The sequence below is a fragment of the Podarcis raffonei genome, chromosome 2, assembly GCF_027172205.1.
Source record: "Podarcis raffonei isolate rPodRaf1 chromosome 2, rPodRaf1.pri, whole genome shotgun sequence".
Taxonomy (NCBI): domain Eukaryota; kingdom Metazoa; phylum Chordata; class Lepidosauria; order Squamata; family Lacertidae; genus Podarcis; species Podarcis raffonei.
In genome coordinates this window covers 3,601,165-3,619,218 of record NC_070603.1, presented here as the reverse complement: position 1 = coordinate 3,619,218, position 18,054 = coordinate 3,601,165, and the positions used below count along the sequence as shown (strand labels likewise).

At 44.4% G+C, this 18,054-nt stretch overlaps 1 protein-coding gene across 5 annotated transcripts in view; it reads right to left on the bottom strand.

The window, feature by feature from the left end:
- LRP1 (LDL receptor related protein 1) overlaps nt 1–18,054 on the bottom strand; it is a 316,344-nt gene that overhangs the window by 131,636 nt on the left and 166,654 nt on the right. For all 5 annotated transcript variants that reach the window (XM_053370298.1, XM_053370312.1, XM_053370304.1 and 2 more), the window contains 5 exons: nt 14,640–14,862; nt 13,489–13,678; nt 5,088–5,231; nt 2,471–2,707; nt 1,784–1,964 (listed from right to left, as the gene is read on the bottom strand). In XM_053370298.1, coding sequence (XP_053226273.1) covers nt 1,784–1,964; nt 2,471–2,707; nt 5,088–5,231; nt 13,489–13,678; nt 14,640–14,862 — 975 coding nt within the window. The remainder of the gene's footprint in view (nt 1–1,783; nt 1,965–2,470; nt 2,708–5,087; nt 5,232–13,488; nt 13,679–14,639; nt 14,863–18,054) is intronic.

Genomic DNA, 18,054 nt, shown 5'->3' with positions numbered 1-18,054 from the left:
TATATACTGTTATGAGTTTGCGGGTGCTAGACACCCTAAACTCCTGGATTCAGTAAATGTTAGAATTTAATCAATGCTTGGAGTGTTAAAACCAGATGTCAGACGCTAGATTTAGCAAGTATTAGAATATAAGCCAGGTAAGCTTCTCGTGTCCGGAAATCGCCTGGGAGATGAGCCCTTAAGAAAGACAAGACAAAGAGAGGGGACTTTCTCGCACAGCTTTTGGGAGCAGCCCCTCCTCCAGCTCTGAGTTGCTTAGAAAGACAAAGGCCAGAGTTTGGGCTTTCAATGTTAACCATGATGTGAGCTAGGAGAAAAAAGGTTGCAGTCTGGTAATGGTGGAAGTCTGTAAAATGCAGCAAGCTAGAGAGATGGTCAGAGTCATGGCTGATGACTGTTTGAATCCAGGGCTGCAGCTATGGGAGAAGCAAGACCCTCTTTGTTTATGAATGCTGTGAACCCTTCCATCATAGGCGCAGGTTGTATATATGTATAAATAAACCATATACTGTGGAACCTCGATTGTTGAATGCTTCAAAAGTCGAATGTTTTGGCTTTCGAACAACGACAACCTGGAAGTGAATGCTTCCATTTTCAAATGTGCCTCGGAAGTCGAATGTCTTCTGAGGTGCGTTTCTCCATTTTATCCATTGCAATTACCAACTGGCAATTGTGCCTCGGTTGTTGAACGTTTCGGAAGTCAAACGGTCTTCCAGAACGGATTACATTCAACAACCAAGGTTCCACTGTATTGTAAAGACACCATCGACTCCATTGTGCCTCGCTTCCAAAAGGAAACACAGACCTTGGGTAAGCGTGCCTGGAACCCCTGAAATTTTACTCTGCTCAGAGACTGGGGTGGTGTGCAACAATACTTCTCACAAGCTTGGAGCTGTTCAGCCTATCTTATTCCTCTTGGCCAGCTTGTTTATTTAACTTATATCCCATCCTTCCTCCAAGGAACTCAAGGTGGTGTGATTCTCCCCTTCCCTATTAGAACAATTCTGTGAAATAGGTTAGGCAGAGAATTCAACTGAAGTTTGGATAACAGATGCTGTGCATGCCCACTTTTTGCTTTGCATCCCTGTTACATTCCCATCCTTATTAAACAGCAGCCAAAAGTCGGCCAATTGATGCCAAAGAAGGATAGAACTTTCTTTATGTATGCTTTATGTATGCTACAACAGCAGCAAGAATACTCATAGCAAAGCACTGGAAGACGCAAGATTTACCCACTCTGGAAGAATGGCAGATGAAGTTGATTGACTGTATGGGACTGGCAGAAATGACTGGCAGAATCTGCGACCAGGGAGAAGAGTCGGCAGAAGAAGATTGGAAGAAATTTAAGGACTCTTTACAGAAACATTGTAATATTAATGAATGTTGAAGGGGGCTGGATTGAAATTAAGTGGTCTCTATCTGTTATGGTAAACATATGGAAGAAATGGTTTTGTATAAGTAATGTTTAAGTCACAATAAGTTAAGAAGTTGAATAGAAAATAAGGTGTTAGTTAACTGTAATGCTAAAAGTTCAGGATTTGCTGGATAAACAATTTGAACTAGAAAACAAAAAGGGGAGGTATGAGGAAGTCAAGGAAGTATGTTATTGAAAATAGGTTTTGAAATTTATGTGTTTTTAATATTTTTTCTTTTTTTATGTTTCCTTTTTTTGTTTGTATAAAATGGAAAACTTTAATAAATATCTTATAAAATAAATAAATAAATAAACAGCAGCCAAAAGTAGGCTCCCTGGTCCTCATTGGAATGGCATGGCGACACCCACCCATTCAAGGGGTCCACCACAATGGCTCGAGGATGAGTCATCTGTCCTTCAATCAGAGTCTTCCTGGTCTGTGCAGCCTTTGATAGCCGGGCAACACTGATTGTCTTCTTGGGCCCATCATCACTCCAGTAGAGGTTGTTCCCCATCCAGTCCACAGCGATGCCTTCCACATTGTGAATGCCTAGGAGGAGTTAAAATCAACAATCATGCTCAGCAAAAGCAAGCCAGGCAGATGGGGACACATCAGAAACTGAGGACTGAAGTGAAAGTGACACGGCCATATGAATGGTGCCATGTACTCCATTGGTTTGATTTCTACTGAAACAGACAAGGCACGAGGCATGATGGACACACATGTGCAGACCACACCTACTCTGCAAAAGACGCAGAGAGAGAGATTCAGCAGCAGAACACAACATTCGGGTTGGTACCCAAGAAAAAAACATAAAGAAATCTATGCGTGAAAATAGTACAATCTGTGCTGTGCTATGCACTTTTCTGACACCCACCAGCTGGCCTACGTTCTGAGCAAAATTGTGTACCAAAATCCAAATTCCACCCTTTCTTGTAAGTAGGCACTTGAACCTCACTCTCTCTACTCCAAGCCCCACACAGACTGTACAAGGAAACCAGACCAGCACCTAGCATACTGAAGCAGACAATTGCCTGGATGAAAGGGGTACATACCATCTTTCAGGATTGTTTCCCTGTCTGTTCCATCAATCTTCTGTCGCCCAATCAGGTAGCTGGTGGTGTCAGCAAAGTAAATGAAGCCAGTCTCTGCATGGAAATCCAGGGCCCTGGGGTTCATCAAGTTTTCAATGGGGATCATGTGCTCATCAGGAACTTTGGCCCCCATGTCCATCCCACGGATGATGCCTGGTCGACCTTTGCCATAAACAAGGAACAGCTCGTGCTCTGGCTCTGGAAAATGACAATGGGAAGCATCAAAACAACAAAGCTAGACTAACTTTGATTTGCACTGAAGCTCATCTAGAAGCTTGGGCACTCCTGTCTTCCACAATGACCAAACTAAAACCTGTAAGAACAGCCCTGCTGAATAAGTCCAACTGTCCATCTAGCCCACCCTCCTGTTTTCCATGGCAGCCAACCAGATGCCTTTGGGCAGCCTACAAACAAGGCACAAAGGCAACCGTCACTCTTCCCCTGCTGCTCCCCAGCGACTGGTATTCAAAGGCATATTTGCCTCTTAAAACTTGGAGACTGCATATAACTATCATGATCTGTAGCAACTGAAAGACTTATCCATCATTTGTTCAATCCCCTTTTAAAGTCAGCCTCCATATGGTGCATCTAATTTCCACCTACAACCATGAAAAGACAAGCAGTAGTCATCTCTATTCTTGAAAACAGGGGAAGCAGAGAGGACCAGAGCTAGTTTCCACTTGCTAAGTCAGAAAGCAGCTATCTGAAAACAATGTCACCTGCATATATTTGAACTTCTGATTTGATTCCTCAAGTTCATTTCCTTGTTGCAAACTGTTGCATATTTTGCATTGGAAGACTGCATAGCTGCAAATTCTCTCCCATGCTGCTTAAAATCGTAAGCAAGCAATAGCTAAACACCAGCACTAGAGAGCAAATAATCCAACATACAAAAAAAAAAAAAAACACCCCATACATTTGGAGTCACATACTTCAATTGGCTTATATGCTACAATTACATTTGGCATGTTTGGGTAAGAACAGAAGGATGGTTAAGAGCAAGTAGCTGGCCATGTGACTGCATAGTGCATGAAGCAATGCCTGTAAAGAGAGGTAGAAAGTTGTCCACGTTTTGGGACAACAATCCCTTAAGTGGAATGCATCACGTGAAATTATTTTACTGATCTGCTTGTGGAAATCACAGTCCTAATGTTGCTAGGATGGGGGGGAAAGAGAGGAATTTTAAAATTATACATTTGGAAGCCTCATAGGAGCTACAGGGCAAGGCACTGTGAGCCCTCGCTGCATTTACTGTCTTTCAGCAATACTGCCCCCATATCCACAAGCTCTTGCTCAGAATCATGAGGACCACTGAGCATTTGTTCACTCGGGCTGCTAAGCGTTTTCCCTTCCACTTCTAAACTTAATCTGTTTGTGCCTAGTCTACAGCCAAGGAAACCCAGCCAACTGCTTGGTCTTCAGCCTCTAGGGCATAGTCAGTATCTATGAGATTGAAGGAAAACTGGAGATCAGGAAGGTTTGCAGGTTCTGGCCTTTTCCATTGAACTGATGAGTTAAGAAGAAGGAGGAGGACAGATGCTTGGTGACTAACAGCTTTTCACACTGTGGTATTTATCTGGCAACCCGTATCCCTTCTTGTGCAAGGATTTTTCCTGGCCTAAAACCAACCACAAGTTGGACTCTGGACCAGCAGCTTTATATCCACAAACAGATTGGCTCATACAGTACATCTGTCACATTGCATCATCTGGTATTCCGGGAACTCTAGCTGGGGCTGATTTCATGTGTGCCTCTGCTCCCTTGTACCCAGATCACATAGGCAGTAGTTCAGAGGTCACTTGGGGCTTTTCTTTGGTGGAGATCTGATGGTGGCAGGATGCCTGGGTAGGACCTTTGCCTACTACCTCATGTATGGAATGTTAAAAGCATCAGCTTCCCATAAGGAGAAGAGCCATTAGGCCATAAGCCACAGGCTCATGAAATAATGCTGGCACATTCAGGACACACACACACCAATCCAGAGAGAGAGAGCTCAGTGGGGAGATCTGGGCTCCCAAGTGCCCCTCTAGCACTCCCTCTGTGCTGCTCTTCCTCCAGGCCAACAGGGAGCTTGGGGCCAAGACTTATTTCCCCACAAGTCTGTCGTGGTGGGTTTGCTAGCACCAATCAGGATACAAATGGACAATGCTGTGGTGATAAAATGGTGCTACCTTCTGACTCCTGCATAATATATTTGCTTATTTTGCTGGAAAGCCATGCTACGGCACAGGGTGAAGTGGTGGTGGATTCATCCAGAGTTGGTCCAACTCCACCAAAAATACTCAAATCTTAGGATTCTGTCATGAGTTTCCAAGTCTCTCCCCTGTTTCTTTGCCCTGAATAAATTCACCAGTCATCGGGCCCACTCTCGACTTTGCTTCTGCCGCCATAATGTTCCCTATTTGTCATCAGGATGCATAAGTGACCCTGTCTCACCAAACACCTTTGTATAATATATGCTGGCTGACAACCATGATTCACAGGGGGAGACCATTCAGGCAAATTGTTGCTGACTAAAACTGAAAGGCAAAGCTTCCTCCCCACCTCACCCCAGACTCAGTGTCTGCAGGCCACTTACTTTTGCAAGACTTTCCATCGCTGCCTAGGCTGAATCCTGACCGGCACCGGCATGTCCGGGTCTTGTGGCTGTTTCCAAGGAGGCAGATGTCAGAGCAGCCACCTGGTTTGCCAAACTGGTCCTGTTCACAGGCATGACTCCTCACTGCAGCAACAAAGAAAAGTCCATACAGTTTATTAGCTACACAGCCTACATCTTTTATCTTCCACTGTGATTCTTAAAACTATCCGTGAGCATGCACTTGACATGCCCCAAGTATGAACAGCAAGGTCATACTGGAGAAATGTCAAGTGTATGAAGGTCTGTATGTGTTTATATCTATCTATCTATCTATCTATCTATCTATCATCTATCTATCACCTACATTTACATCCAACAATTCTTCTACTGTAGAACCAAAGGCAATGTTGTGCATGTGGATCCCAGGGAGTCACCCATCCAAACAGGGACCAAACAAAGGCCTGCTTAGCTTCAGCAAGATAGCTGCACCAAGTGTTTTCAGACTCTACTGTAGAAATCATGCACAGGTGCTTTAGAAATAATAATAACATCATCAAAAACAACTGTAGGATTCCCTATAGATGTATCAATCTGGATTTATATCACATCCATTCACATTATTTATAGTTTATATTAGAGGTCTATGATCTTCTGACTTCAGTCTGACCTAAATTCAAATGTGCATGGCTTGCAGATAGATTTATAGGAAGTTTTTGTCAATCACACAAAGTCAATAGTGTGTCATAAAGCTGGGGGTGGTTTCAATTAGATGAGATCTTGCTATCAGCTAAAGAGAAATTGGGATAATTTCTATTATTCTACCTATTCTTATAAAAGCTACTGTTCTGTCTAGAGGTGCTGCATCTACAGGTTAAGAAACGCAGACACTCTTTGGGAAATTCACTCAATTTTATTACTTACTTAAAATCTTTATATACCACCTTCTATCAAACATTTCAAAGTAGTTTGCAAAAGAACAAATAAAACAACACCACAGTACACTCAAAACAACCAGGAGAAAGAAGTGCAATTATGACATTAAAAGTAAAGGGACCCCTGACTGTTAGGTCCAGTCGTGGCCGACTCTGGGGTTGCGGTGCTCATCTCACTTTACTGGCCAAGGGTGCCAGCGTACAGCTTCTGGGTCATGTGGCCAGCATGACTAAGCAGCTTCTGGCGAACCAGAGCAGCACACGGAAACGCCGTTTACCTTCCCGCCAGAGCGGTACCTATTTATCTACATGTACTTTGACATTCTTTCGAACTGCTAGGTTGGCAGGAGCTGGGACTGAGCAACAGGAGCTCACCCCGTCGCAGGGATTCGAACCGCCGACATTCTGATCGGCAAGCCCTAGGCTCTGTGGGTTTAGAACACAGCACCACTATCTATGCTAGTAAAAATGTTGTGAAAGTTTTTGCTTGGCATCTGAAAAACAGCAAAATTGGTGCCAGGCATAACACCCGAATAGGGGAAGGGGTGAAACAAAACAACAGCAACAAAGCACACACCTCTCCTGAGTTTTAACAAACCTCACCTCTGATGGAGGTGGCATTTGGGAGAAGGGCATCAGTGGCTGATGGTGTTGTGTGGGCAGGGTAGCTCAACCACTTGGTTCTTAAGCTTTAAAAGAGCTTTGAGCAAAAGCACCAATGCTCTGAATTGGGATCAGACACAAAGAGGCAGCCACTGGAGTTCATTTAAGACTGGTGACATATGATCAAAGTTGAGAGGCATCAGTCTAATTTTTGACCACTGCATTTTGCACCAACTTAGGCTTCAGAACCATTTTCAGAGTCAGCAACTTTAAGCTAATAGTAATAGGTTTAACAAGAATTGTTAGGAAAGATGCTCCTTTCAACTTTTGAACTGTGCTTTCATGATCTGCAGCTTCTTTTAACTGAGCTGGCTCATTTTGGTGTGATGCATGATCATGTGACACACTTCCCTCCAGACTGTTGCACAAGATGCTGCCTAGTTCATTACGCAGATACTCAGAAAGAGGATCTGAGAATCAAACGTACATCCTGTTTTGGGCACTTCTGGCTGTCATCCCATGCAGCCTTGTACCCAGGTCAAAAGAAGCATGTGGGGAACCCGTATCATTGGTATGGTTACACAACAAAGAACATCTGAAGGCCACAAGTTCTCAAATCTGGCCTTAAGAGGACCCTGAATGCCACAACCCCACCCATTTTAGTCCTGGCTTTATTAGTTAGGGCAGAGCTTTCCAAACTGTGTGCCACATGTTAGTGTGTTGGCTGCAGTATGTAGGTGTGTCGTATAAACGCTCTCCATGCTCCTCCCGGAACTGGAAAGGGGTTAGCTTAACCTCTGGTTTGCTATTAAAACTGAATTACCGTGTCACAAAATGATGCATGTTTAAAAAGTGTGTGACCAACATGAAAAGTTTGGAAAGCTCTGAGTTAGGGAATACACTGAGTGGTAGCCATCCCAGATGATACAGAGACTTCCCTCCCTGAAATCTGCCAATTAGCTTAATGGTTCAGTGAATCCTAAGCAGCCAACCGAAGGCTCTAAGAGGATTTTCAACACGCAAACTGATTAAGTACAATGAATGGAAGGGCTTTGCGGGGAGAAGCAGAAGAGTGCAGGATGCTGATTGATGGGGAGGGGAGAGAATGAAGCACACCACTGAGCGCCAAAAAAAGTTTCAGCCACTGTTCAAGGATTTTCCTGGGAGCACTGTGACCTAGTCAAATATATCTGCTCTGGGGAAGAAGCAAGAACAGCCCTTGGAGGAAGCAATTAATATTTCAAGATGCCACATCTGCTTTATTCTTTCCTTTTCTGCAGGGCAGTAATCAATCAACCAATCAATCATATGCTGCAGAGTCCTCTCTGGAAACAGCTTTTGAGATCTCTCTCTCTCTCTCTCTCTCTCTCTCTCTGTGTGTGTGTGTGTGTGTGTGTGTGTGTGTGTGTGTGTGTGAAAGAGCTGCTGGGAGATAACCAAATGTTCAAGAGGGCCCACTTGGGGCACAGCTAATGTTATCAGGTTTTAGCATAGACTGGGTGATTAGATTTGAGGTCAGAAACAGCCAATACTCAAATGCTGGACAGACTAGAAGTAATTTCCAGTAAGTTAACCTGAATTAAAAGTGATACATGAGGCTCTTTGCAACCAGTGCACACACTTCTGAGAGAACATGACAACCATCTGTAACAGGAGCTGGAGGAAGCTGAACTGGAGTGCCACTGAAGCAGGCGGAGGGAGGGGGGAGCTAGAACACACACACATACCACCGAGGTTTCAGACAAGATGTGGTCAGCCTCCAGGAGCACTTATATTGCTGTTCTGCAAGCTAGCACAATGCACAAAGTACCTTAATTCTTCACACACACAAAATGGCATGCTGGTCTGAACGGCCCTTCTCTGTTAAGCAAGGGCCCTCCAAAGGTTGGTTTGTAGGAAGCTGAGGCCACACCCAATTGTGATTAGTGTACCTGTATGACAAATGTATTTCTGAACACCTGTTTGTCACAGTAACACTTTTACATTATTAGGTGTATATAGGAGGTAACCGTTTTAAGCGCGTCCAACTGATGCATGATCGCTGACACACAGATCCTTTTGGACCCAGAAGAGGGCAGAACGGAGGGCGTAATGGGGGCAGGGCAGGGTGTTAATGGGGCAGCGCACGCTTATGCATGAGGGCTGGGACCGGAACCCTCCATACCCTCCATGCGAAATGGTCGCTGCCTTAATATACAAATGCTGTGTGTAAGACTAAGAACATAAAAAGAACCCTGTTGGATCAGGCCAGTGGCCTATCTAGTCCAGCTTCCTGTTCTCACAGTGGACAACCAGATGCCTGTGAGAAGTCCAAAAACTGCTCCCATGATCCATTCAGAGGCTGGCACACTCAAAACCTTTCACCTCTAGTTTCGGGAAGCATGGGTTTGTCACAGATCTGAACACTGTAGTACAAAGGAAACCACTGCCTGATATCATAAGCAGGCAGCATGTTGTATTCCCTCCAGATGTCCTCCCCACCTTCTCCCCTAGTTTTGATTGACCTGTACTAGAGAGAGGCACTCTGGGCATCTTAACAACAATAGCAGGCAAGCAGCCGCTGGACAAAGCACAAGAAGAGGGTCTGCCATTTTTTGCACTGGGCAGCGCTGAGCTGGGTCATGAAGAAGCACTAACAAGAGTTAAGTGTATAAACACAGTAGATAAATAAAGAAGCATTTGCTTTCAGGTGTTCAAAGGATTTCATGTGAATTGAGTTAGATCCAGACTAAGTTGGCTGAATTTAGGTCCCATAGAAACAATGGCACGAGTTAGTCCTCATGACTTAAGTCCAACCAATTAAGTTCAAACAGCTTAGGTCAGTATTCAACTAACCTATCACTAATTATGCCAGTTCACTGTCTGTCAGATTGTCAATATACTTTCTGTAAATAATATTCCCCCCCCCCAAAGGAAATAAAATCAGCTGGAACTGAGCCCTAATTTTTTTAATTGTTGTTTTAATTTGCTGGAAGCTGCCCAGAGTGACTGGGACAACCCAGTCAGATGAGTTGGTTGGTTGGTTGGTTGGATAGATGATAGATAGATAGATGATAGATAGATAGATAGATAGATAGATAGATAGATGATAGATAGATAGATAGATAGATAGATAGATAGATAGATGATAGATAGATAGATGATAGATAGATAGATAGATAGATAGATAGATAGATAGATAGATATAGATAGATATAGATAGATAGATAGATAGATAGATAGATAGATATAGATAGACAGAGATAGATAGATGATAGATGATAGATAGATGATAGATAGATAGATAGATAGATAGATAGATAGATAGATAGACAGACAGATAGATAGATAGATAGATAGATAGATAGATAGATGGATGGATGATAGGTAGGTAGGTAGGTAGGTAGGTGATAGATAGTTATTGTCACCATCATCATCCCATCAGGGGGAGGGTTTCTCCTTGCGCAACAGGACTCCCTCCCCATTTCCATCCTCTGCATGCACCCTGCACCCTCCCCAAATCTGCTCTGTAGAGTTGAGTCACAAGAATAGATTTAGAGGGCAAACAGGGAGAGAACACTCTGTTGCACAAGCAGAAAGCCTTGTGGTGACTTAGCACTATGTAGATTCCCCGCTCAGTCTAGATTCAGACCATTATTTTGTTGTGATTCTTAAAACATTCTTGCAAGCTAGGTGAACATTATTATCCCCAAAGTGCAGGTGGGGTGACAGAAGCTGATGCAGGATGACCGAGCTAAAGCCACCTGGGGAGTTCATGGCAGAGGTGACATTCTAACATGAGGTTCTATATTGTAAAGTTCCTTCTCTTTGCCACTACACGACAGCAGCTCACTGAAAGGGCGACTGCTTGGGAGGAATTCAAACAAAACTTTGGGTGCAAAGATATATGAGAGCAGGTGCCGTGAACAAACAGGCAGTTAGAAGGGCAAAAAGGGGCTAGGCCAGCAGTTGTATAGAGAAGAATGAGTGTGAGGGACATGTGCAAGACCCAGAAAGGGGGACTTTGAAAAGCAGCTATAAGAGTACAACCAATGAGGCCAGGCAGAAAGGTGGACATTTACATGCTTGGGCACCTGGTAAGCAGAGCATCCTATGCATTTTTGGTGAGCAGTAACACTTCGCATTAGATCTGCTAGGGTGAAGGAGGTGCTTAATCGTCCTTGGGTGAAGTTGCTGCTAAACCTTTTAAGACCTACATCATGTGTTCCTGCTGCCGCTAACTGGAAACAACAGCTAAGCTGAACTAACAACCATTTAAATCCAAAGAGAAATAATGCAAAATGACCCTTTAATATACCAACTAATTAGCATTCTTGAAGCACCTGGTGGGAGGCAGCAGGAACAATACCAGCCACTGCCAACCTTCTTGTGAAACCAGAACAAGAAGAGATGTGTGTACAACTCATAAAAGTCTATGGCTGTTGAGTGGAAGGGTAAGGGCTTACCCCCATTACTCATTGCTCAGAGCTATAAATTCCAGAGGTGTGGTTGTTTTGATTGTAATTGTTTTAATTGTGCCTGAAGCAACGTGAAGCAAACCACATATCTTGGTTTAGAATTATGTGCAAACCAACACATGTGGTTTGTTTCTCCCAAGCAAACCATTACTGATAAGCTAGGAACAAACCTTAGCTTTCACTCATGGTTTGATTAGATAAGGTTGCCATACATCCGGGGAAACCCAGACATGTCCGGGGGGGGGGGGGGCTAACATGCCCATCTGGGCGGATGTTTACATTTTAAAGGAAATGTCCGGGTTTGGGGTTGGGGGAGGGGGGGCTTGGGCAGCTTGGGCTGCACTGCATGCCGTGGCTGCTGCCAGCCTGAGCCAGGGAAAGGTGCGAAAGGTGCGCTGCGAGGGTGCCGCAGCGGCAGCGCTACATGCCTCTTTCCCCAGCTCAGGCTGTTCTCTTTTCTTCTCTTCCAAGATATGGCAACCCTACATTAGAGCAAAACAAATGATGATTACTGGTTCACATGCAAAACTAAGCCAAATCACACAGTTTGTTTCTCACTATTGTATGCAGAGCAAAGTAAAGTGGGAGTGACTAAGCAGCATGCACTAGCCCCACTGCTTGTTCACAGGAAACCATAAACCTTGGTTTACTGTGATGTGCAAACCAGCCCATTGTTATAGCAAAAAGAATGTAGACTCTTGCTGGTACTTTAAAAGAGAAACATATTTATAATGCAAATACTGTATATTCATGTCTATTTAGAAGCAAGTTCCATTATTTCCAGTGGGGCTTACTCCCTAGTATATGTGTTCAGAACTGCCCTTTATTGTGGCATAAGTCTTCATGAGCTAAAGTCCACTTCATCAGATGCTGATGTAAGTAAATATGTGCATGTGCATGAAATGCAATGGACAGCAATGTGCCACCTTTCTATGCAGAAACCAAATAAATAGTCAGAATAAATAGTCAGTTTCTGTCAGAATTTCCCACTTCCAACAATAAAATTTCTACTGGCAATAAAAACATTTTAGCGAGAAAGATAGCCTTAACACCTCTCTCCCTTGTCCTGTTTTAGGGCTCAAGCACTAATCAGTCTGGAATGCAGATCACTGAACAGACTGAGCGGCAGCAAGCCTCAGACTTGTGTGTTCCCCTCTCCTCCTCCTCCAGCACTTAACAGAATCCACCCATGGCATAGCTAACATAATAAAAAATGTAACAGCTTCACTTGTTATCCTGAAGCCATTCCTAAAAAGCAAAAACCCCTAACTTTTGGAGGTCAGACCAATTAGTGCTTTTCTTTAACATATCAGCAGGATATTTTTACTCTTGCTTGAGACAATTGGCAATCAAACAAACAGTGAGGAAGATCCTCTTTCTGCATCTGCTAGTGGCAAAGCTAAGAACTGTACGGAATCTTAAACAACCTACCCTCTGATACCACAGATGGCATTAGACGAAATCTAGCAAGTGTTAAGCTCTATTCTCAAATTAAACCAATCAGTTCTATATAGATAATCTTCCAAACCTGGTTTATAATTGAGCAGATTACGCCACTGGACAACCTTTCCCATCCTGAGAGAGGGAAAGTATGTGTGAATACATCACCTTCTAAATGATCATTAAGTAGCTGCCTGCAGATAAGGCAGTATTGCAGAATGGCACACTGTTCTGAACCTGTTGCTAAAAACAACCTCATGGACCTTTGTTGCTCATACATGAAAATAATGAGAAAGCAGGGTGGCAAGACATTCCTTTGTTGCCATTCAGTAGAGTCCTGATAAAAATGAACCACCTATACAACCGACCACGGCAGGAGGGTGGGCAGTTCAATCAATCTGATGATATATGACCAAGGCAGAGAGACTAGTCAGACCAATGCTATGTGGATAATTAAAAAACTGGCCTCAAGAATGGACTGACCAGATATGGATGATAAAATAGGATGCAGGAAGGATGGCTGGACCACTCTCTGTGATGCTAAGAGAGCAGGACATGGAATGCAAGAATAAACTGATTACTCAATCTGATGCCATACTGATGGCAGTTGTGACAGAAGTATAGATACAGAAGCAATGAATGGGATGCAGAGAGTTGACTAAGTCCTCTGGTTAGAATGTAGTGCAGATATTTCTAGATGGAGTCTCGTGTGACATTGTGAATGACTTTTAATTATGCACATAGCACTGATGAGGTGTGTGTGTATGTGTGTGTTTGTGTTATTTTGGCACCATTCCCAAAGAGAATTACCTTATTTCACAATGAACACAGACCTCCACCACCAAACATCAAGGTGATACAACAAAGCAAACCAACAACAGTTTTGCTGGGCACTTCAACTGGTCCTCAGCTCCAGGACATCCCACTTCTTTCCCTCCAAACGCTACCCAAAACCCACTCCCCGTATACCTGTGGGCTGACGTCGCTGGTGGTAGACATGAAGAGCTCCGCCCTTATCCACCCGGGTCACCACTTGGAAGTCACTACTGTTGAATCGATTAACACGGATGACGCTGGTTTTCTGCTGAGCATTGGCGTTGTCTGAGTTGGTGGCATACAGGTAGTTTTCAAAGACGGTCAGGCCATAGAGATGCTCTATCTAGAGGGCACAAATGTGATTTTTGTGTGTGTGGATCACTTTGCTTTTTATTTTGCAGTTTACACATCTGAAGGCCTTCCCCTTCTGGTCCCCTTCTTTCCTGTACCTGCTCTCAAATTATGGCACACTATGGCTCTGAATTTATGCCTGCCTTCCCCCAAGCTGGTGCTGCACAGAGGTTGCTCAACTATTTATATATTTATTATTTAGTTCATAAAATTTAAACGCCGCTTGATTGTTTAATAAAACACACAAAGCAGTTTACAAAAGGATAAAACAATAACATCGGGGGGGAAATCACAACCATAAAAAAGTTAAAATACTAAAACAGATTCAAATTACCTCAGCTTTCTAAGCACCTGGATCGGCTTGTCTAAACAAGAATGTTTTTAGCAGGTGCTGAAAGGGTGCAATGAAGGCACCTGCTTGATCTCAATAGGCAGGGAGTTCCAACTCCCATCATCCCTGATCATTAGCCATGCTCACTGAGGCTGAAGGGAATTGCAGTTCAGAACATATAGAGGACACCAGGTTGGAGGAAGGCTGCTCTGTGCTTTCAGTTGGCAGAGCATGTCCAATGGCCTTCAGATCTCTTAGAACTCTTTTGACTCATCCACATTGCTTACAATCCTGACATCACTTTGTTTCTATGCAGCAAATGTCACTGTGCTGAACATCAGTGCTGTCATCTTGTTTAAGGAACTCAGAACTTCCAGCTCACAACCTAGGCCTTTTAATATCGCTTTAATTTTTAAAAAGTTTGCTTAAGCCTGCAGTTAGATTGCTACATTTAGGTATCTCTCAACGTAAGCTGAAGGATAAGTTAGAAGCACAGCCGTTAGTGATATTGATATTCACAAAGACAGCAGTGCACCAGAAGGAACCAGGGATGGGCTTAACCATCCCATTGTTCCAAGGGACTCCATAACGCCTGCTGCAGGATCTCCAGAGGAGAACTCACCAGGATGCCCTGAATGATAGTGTGCCGGTTCTTTCCTTCATAATCCACCACTTCGATGTAGTCAAGATAGGCATCTGCCCAATAAACCAGCCGGTTGACCAAGTCCAAGGTGATACCATGGGGGAAGACAATCTTGGCGTCAACCAGTTTTGTGCGGTTCTGCCCATCCATGTCACAGCGCTCCACCTTCGGTATCTGTCCATAGTCGGTGAAGAAAACCTTCCTGCAAGAAAGCAGAGAAGCAGGTGAGGAGTACTTCAAGCAGAAAATCTTTTCAATTCAATCTGCATGTTTTAATTAAACAAACTCATAGGTTAAGGCTACTTGTAAGGCCTACTGAATGCATTGAAACCAGTCAATAATAATAATAATAATAATAATAATAATAATAATAATAATAATAATACTTTTCATTAATCATGTATGGGAATAAGTCTTATTGAACTGAGCTGAACTTCCTTTTGGTTAAACATGGACTGCATCAGGCTGTAAATGAAATCCAGCTTCAAAGCTGTTCTTTCCATTAATGGACCAAAATCTACCAGGACAGTAACCACCAGAGCACAAGTTCATTAGCTGAGAAGTTCCAGATCCAACATTCCTCTTTTAATTAATGTCTTTAAGCAATGTACTACTTTAAAAACAAAATGAGCCTGCCTCATTTCTGGAGTGAGACTTCAATGAAGTCTATAGGGAGCAGTCCAGTCACAGAGTGGACTTGAAACTCTGAAAAGGGGATGATGGTAATGAGTCTCCAATCCCATCCAATCAAGGGAAGATTATGAAACAGATTGACAGCAATCCTAAACCCTCCCATCACAATGATGGTGGAAGGGTAGGGGTACATTTGGGATGCATGTAGTATCCCCACCGGTCTCCTTCAAGAGAAGCGTGGGTGGATGGCATGCCATCACAGAGGCCCAAGCTTTATTCTAGTGAGAACAAGGAGCCCTGAAAATGGAGTGTACCCAGATAGTACACTAGTGGATTTACATCTACTGGATCCAAAGCTTTGTGAGTACCCAAGGGTCCAATCTTTGGGCTTGTCAGCTAAGTCAACATGGAGCTGGTGCAGCAAAAAGAAAAGAAAAAAGAGGGGAATACATCCCTCCTTCCCCTTGGACAGAGAGAGCAGAAGACTTTTGGATTCAGCAGTGGATGCACAGCTCTACCCCACCACGATTTGGATTGTTCCAAAGATCTCCTTTGTTAAAAAAAACACGAAGCTGGGAACCTATTTTGTCATGCTTAACACACAAGTGACTTTAAAATGCATAAGATGTGAAATATATACCGTATTTTTCGCCCTATAGGACGCACTTTTTCCCCTCCAAAAATGAAGGGGAAATCTGGGTGCATCCTATGGGGCGAAGGCAGGCTTTCGCTGAAGCTTGGAGAGCGAGAGGGGTCGGTGCGCACCCACCCCTCTCGCTCTCCAGGCTCCCTGTGGGAGGTCCCGCAGGGATGTCTAGGCTGAGGGTAGCAGCCTGCTTCCCGGAGCGTCGGGCGCTCTGCTTTCAGGGCGCCCGGCGCTTCGGGAACACATCCACAGCATGGGGAGCCCTGCAGGAGTTCCCCGCAGGGCTCCCCACGCTGCAGATAGCAGCCTGCCGCCCGGCGCGCGGGGCGCCCTGAAGCAGAGCGCCCCTCGCGCCAGGCATACATCCGCAGCGTGGGGAGCCTTGCAGGAATTGCCCGCAGGGCTCCCCACGCTGCAGATAGCAGCCTGCCGCCCGGCACGCGGAGCACCCTGAAGCAGAGCGCCCCTCGCGCCGGACATACATCCGCAGTGTGGGGAGCCCTGCAGGAGTTCCCCGCAGGGCTCCCCACGCTGCGGATAGCAGCCTGCCGCCGGGCGGGCGGGGCGCCCTGAATCAGAGCGCCCCTCGCACTGGGCAGACATCGGCCAGCCCCACAAGCTCGGGGGACAGCAGGGAGGCGCAGCGCCGCCATCCCGCTGTTCCTCGACCTGGTTCGGTTTCTCCAACCTGCTTTTTGGGGGGGAAATAAAGGGAAAAAATTTTTCCTTTATTTCCCCCCCCCCAAAAAAAACTAGGTGCGTCCTATGGGACGAAAAATACAGTAGGTTTTTTCAACTATTCCTGCACTCCTATGGTTTTAAAAGTTGTCTAGCTCTGTCTGTGTATGTTTGGCTTGTATGGAAATTCCACTGAGACCAATGAGGCTTCTCCTCAAGTGCATGGGATGTACGCTGAAGACGTCACTGCAAAACACCCTTGCTTCTGAACAGTTTGGCCTTTGGGGGTTGGATGAGAGGACTTAAGTAGCAGGGTACTAGGGACTGCTAGCTCATTCAGCTCCTATCAGGTCTACCTGCCAATCTTCACAACTGAATGTTGAAAATAAAAATGGTATAGCTAGCTGCCAGGAAAAGTTAAAATGAAGTACTGTACAGCTTTTGGTGTCGTGCTTTTGCCTGAGAAAGATGCGCAGAAGCAGGGAGGAGATCCCCTTAAGCCTCACCACCAGTAACCCACTAGTGCAAAAACTATTGTTAGAGCAACATAACGTACACATTTCTTTTATTTTTATTTTTTGAAAACGCTAACACGGGGTGGGGGTAGGGTGTTATATCATGTTACCTAACAGAAAACCAAAGTAAACACTAGGTGGCAGACTAAGGTATGCTTTGGCCACAGAACACTCATTTCTAAATACCGTTATCTATCATCCACACTGGAAAGAAACACATCAAGTGCAGAAGGAGGCTTCTTGAGTATTCAGGAGAGCAGCCAACCTGATACAAAATGGTGCAAAATACATACTTAGACACACATTCCTGTTTCTTTGCTTCAGTGCTAAAGGAAATTTATTTGGGTTTAGGACAAGGATATCAGAAGGCCAGATTGACCATATCCATCTACCACAAGGCCCTCAAGGGCACTCGGATTACTAGACCTCAAGCTTGACACAAAGGAGGCTTCAGTATTTGGAATCATTCTTACACAGTATCTGAGTGCCCTCTGGTGCCCTCATCTTCAAATGGTGAAGATCTCATCCCCATTGTACATAGATCTTGAGTTAAAAATTAAATGCTTGAAAGTAAGCCCAATGGAGAATCAATGAGACTTACTTCTAAGTAAGTGTGCTTAAGATTTAGCTACCTACCAAGCTCCCTAAAGAAAACACTTACGGAAACAGGGCCTAGCAATATATTACCTGTAGACATTATCCACCCCATCCCCTCCGGCTTTTCTGCAAATCAATGTGCTAAGGGGGTAATCTGGATAGGAGAAGAGGCAGGGTGTCACTGTTTCAATGCTTCCCCCACCCAATTCATGTAAACCCACTCTGGACCAGAACAAAGGGGGTTTGGACTGCACTGTAAGGCTTCATCAGCACAGCATAAACTCTTTGCCTTTGCTTGAAGTGCAATACAATGAACTGAATGCCT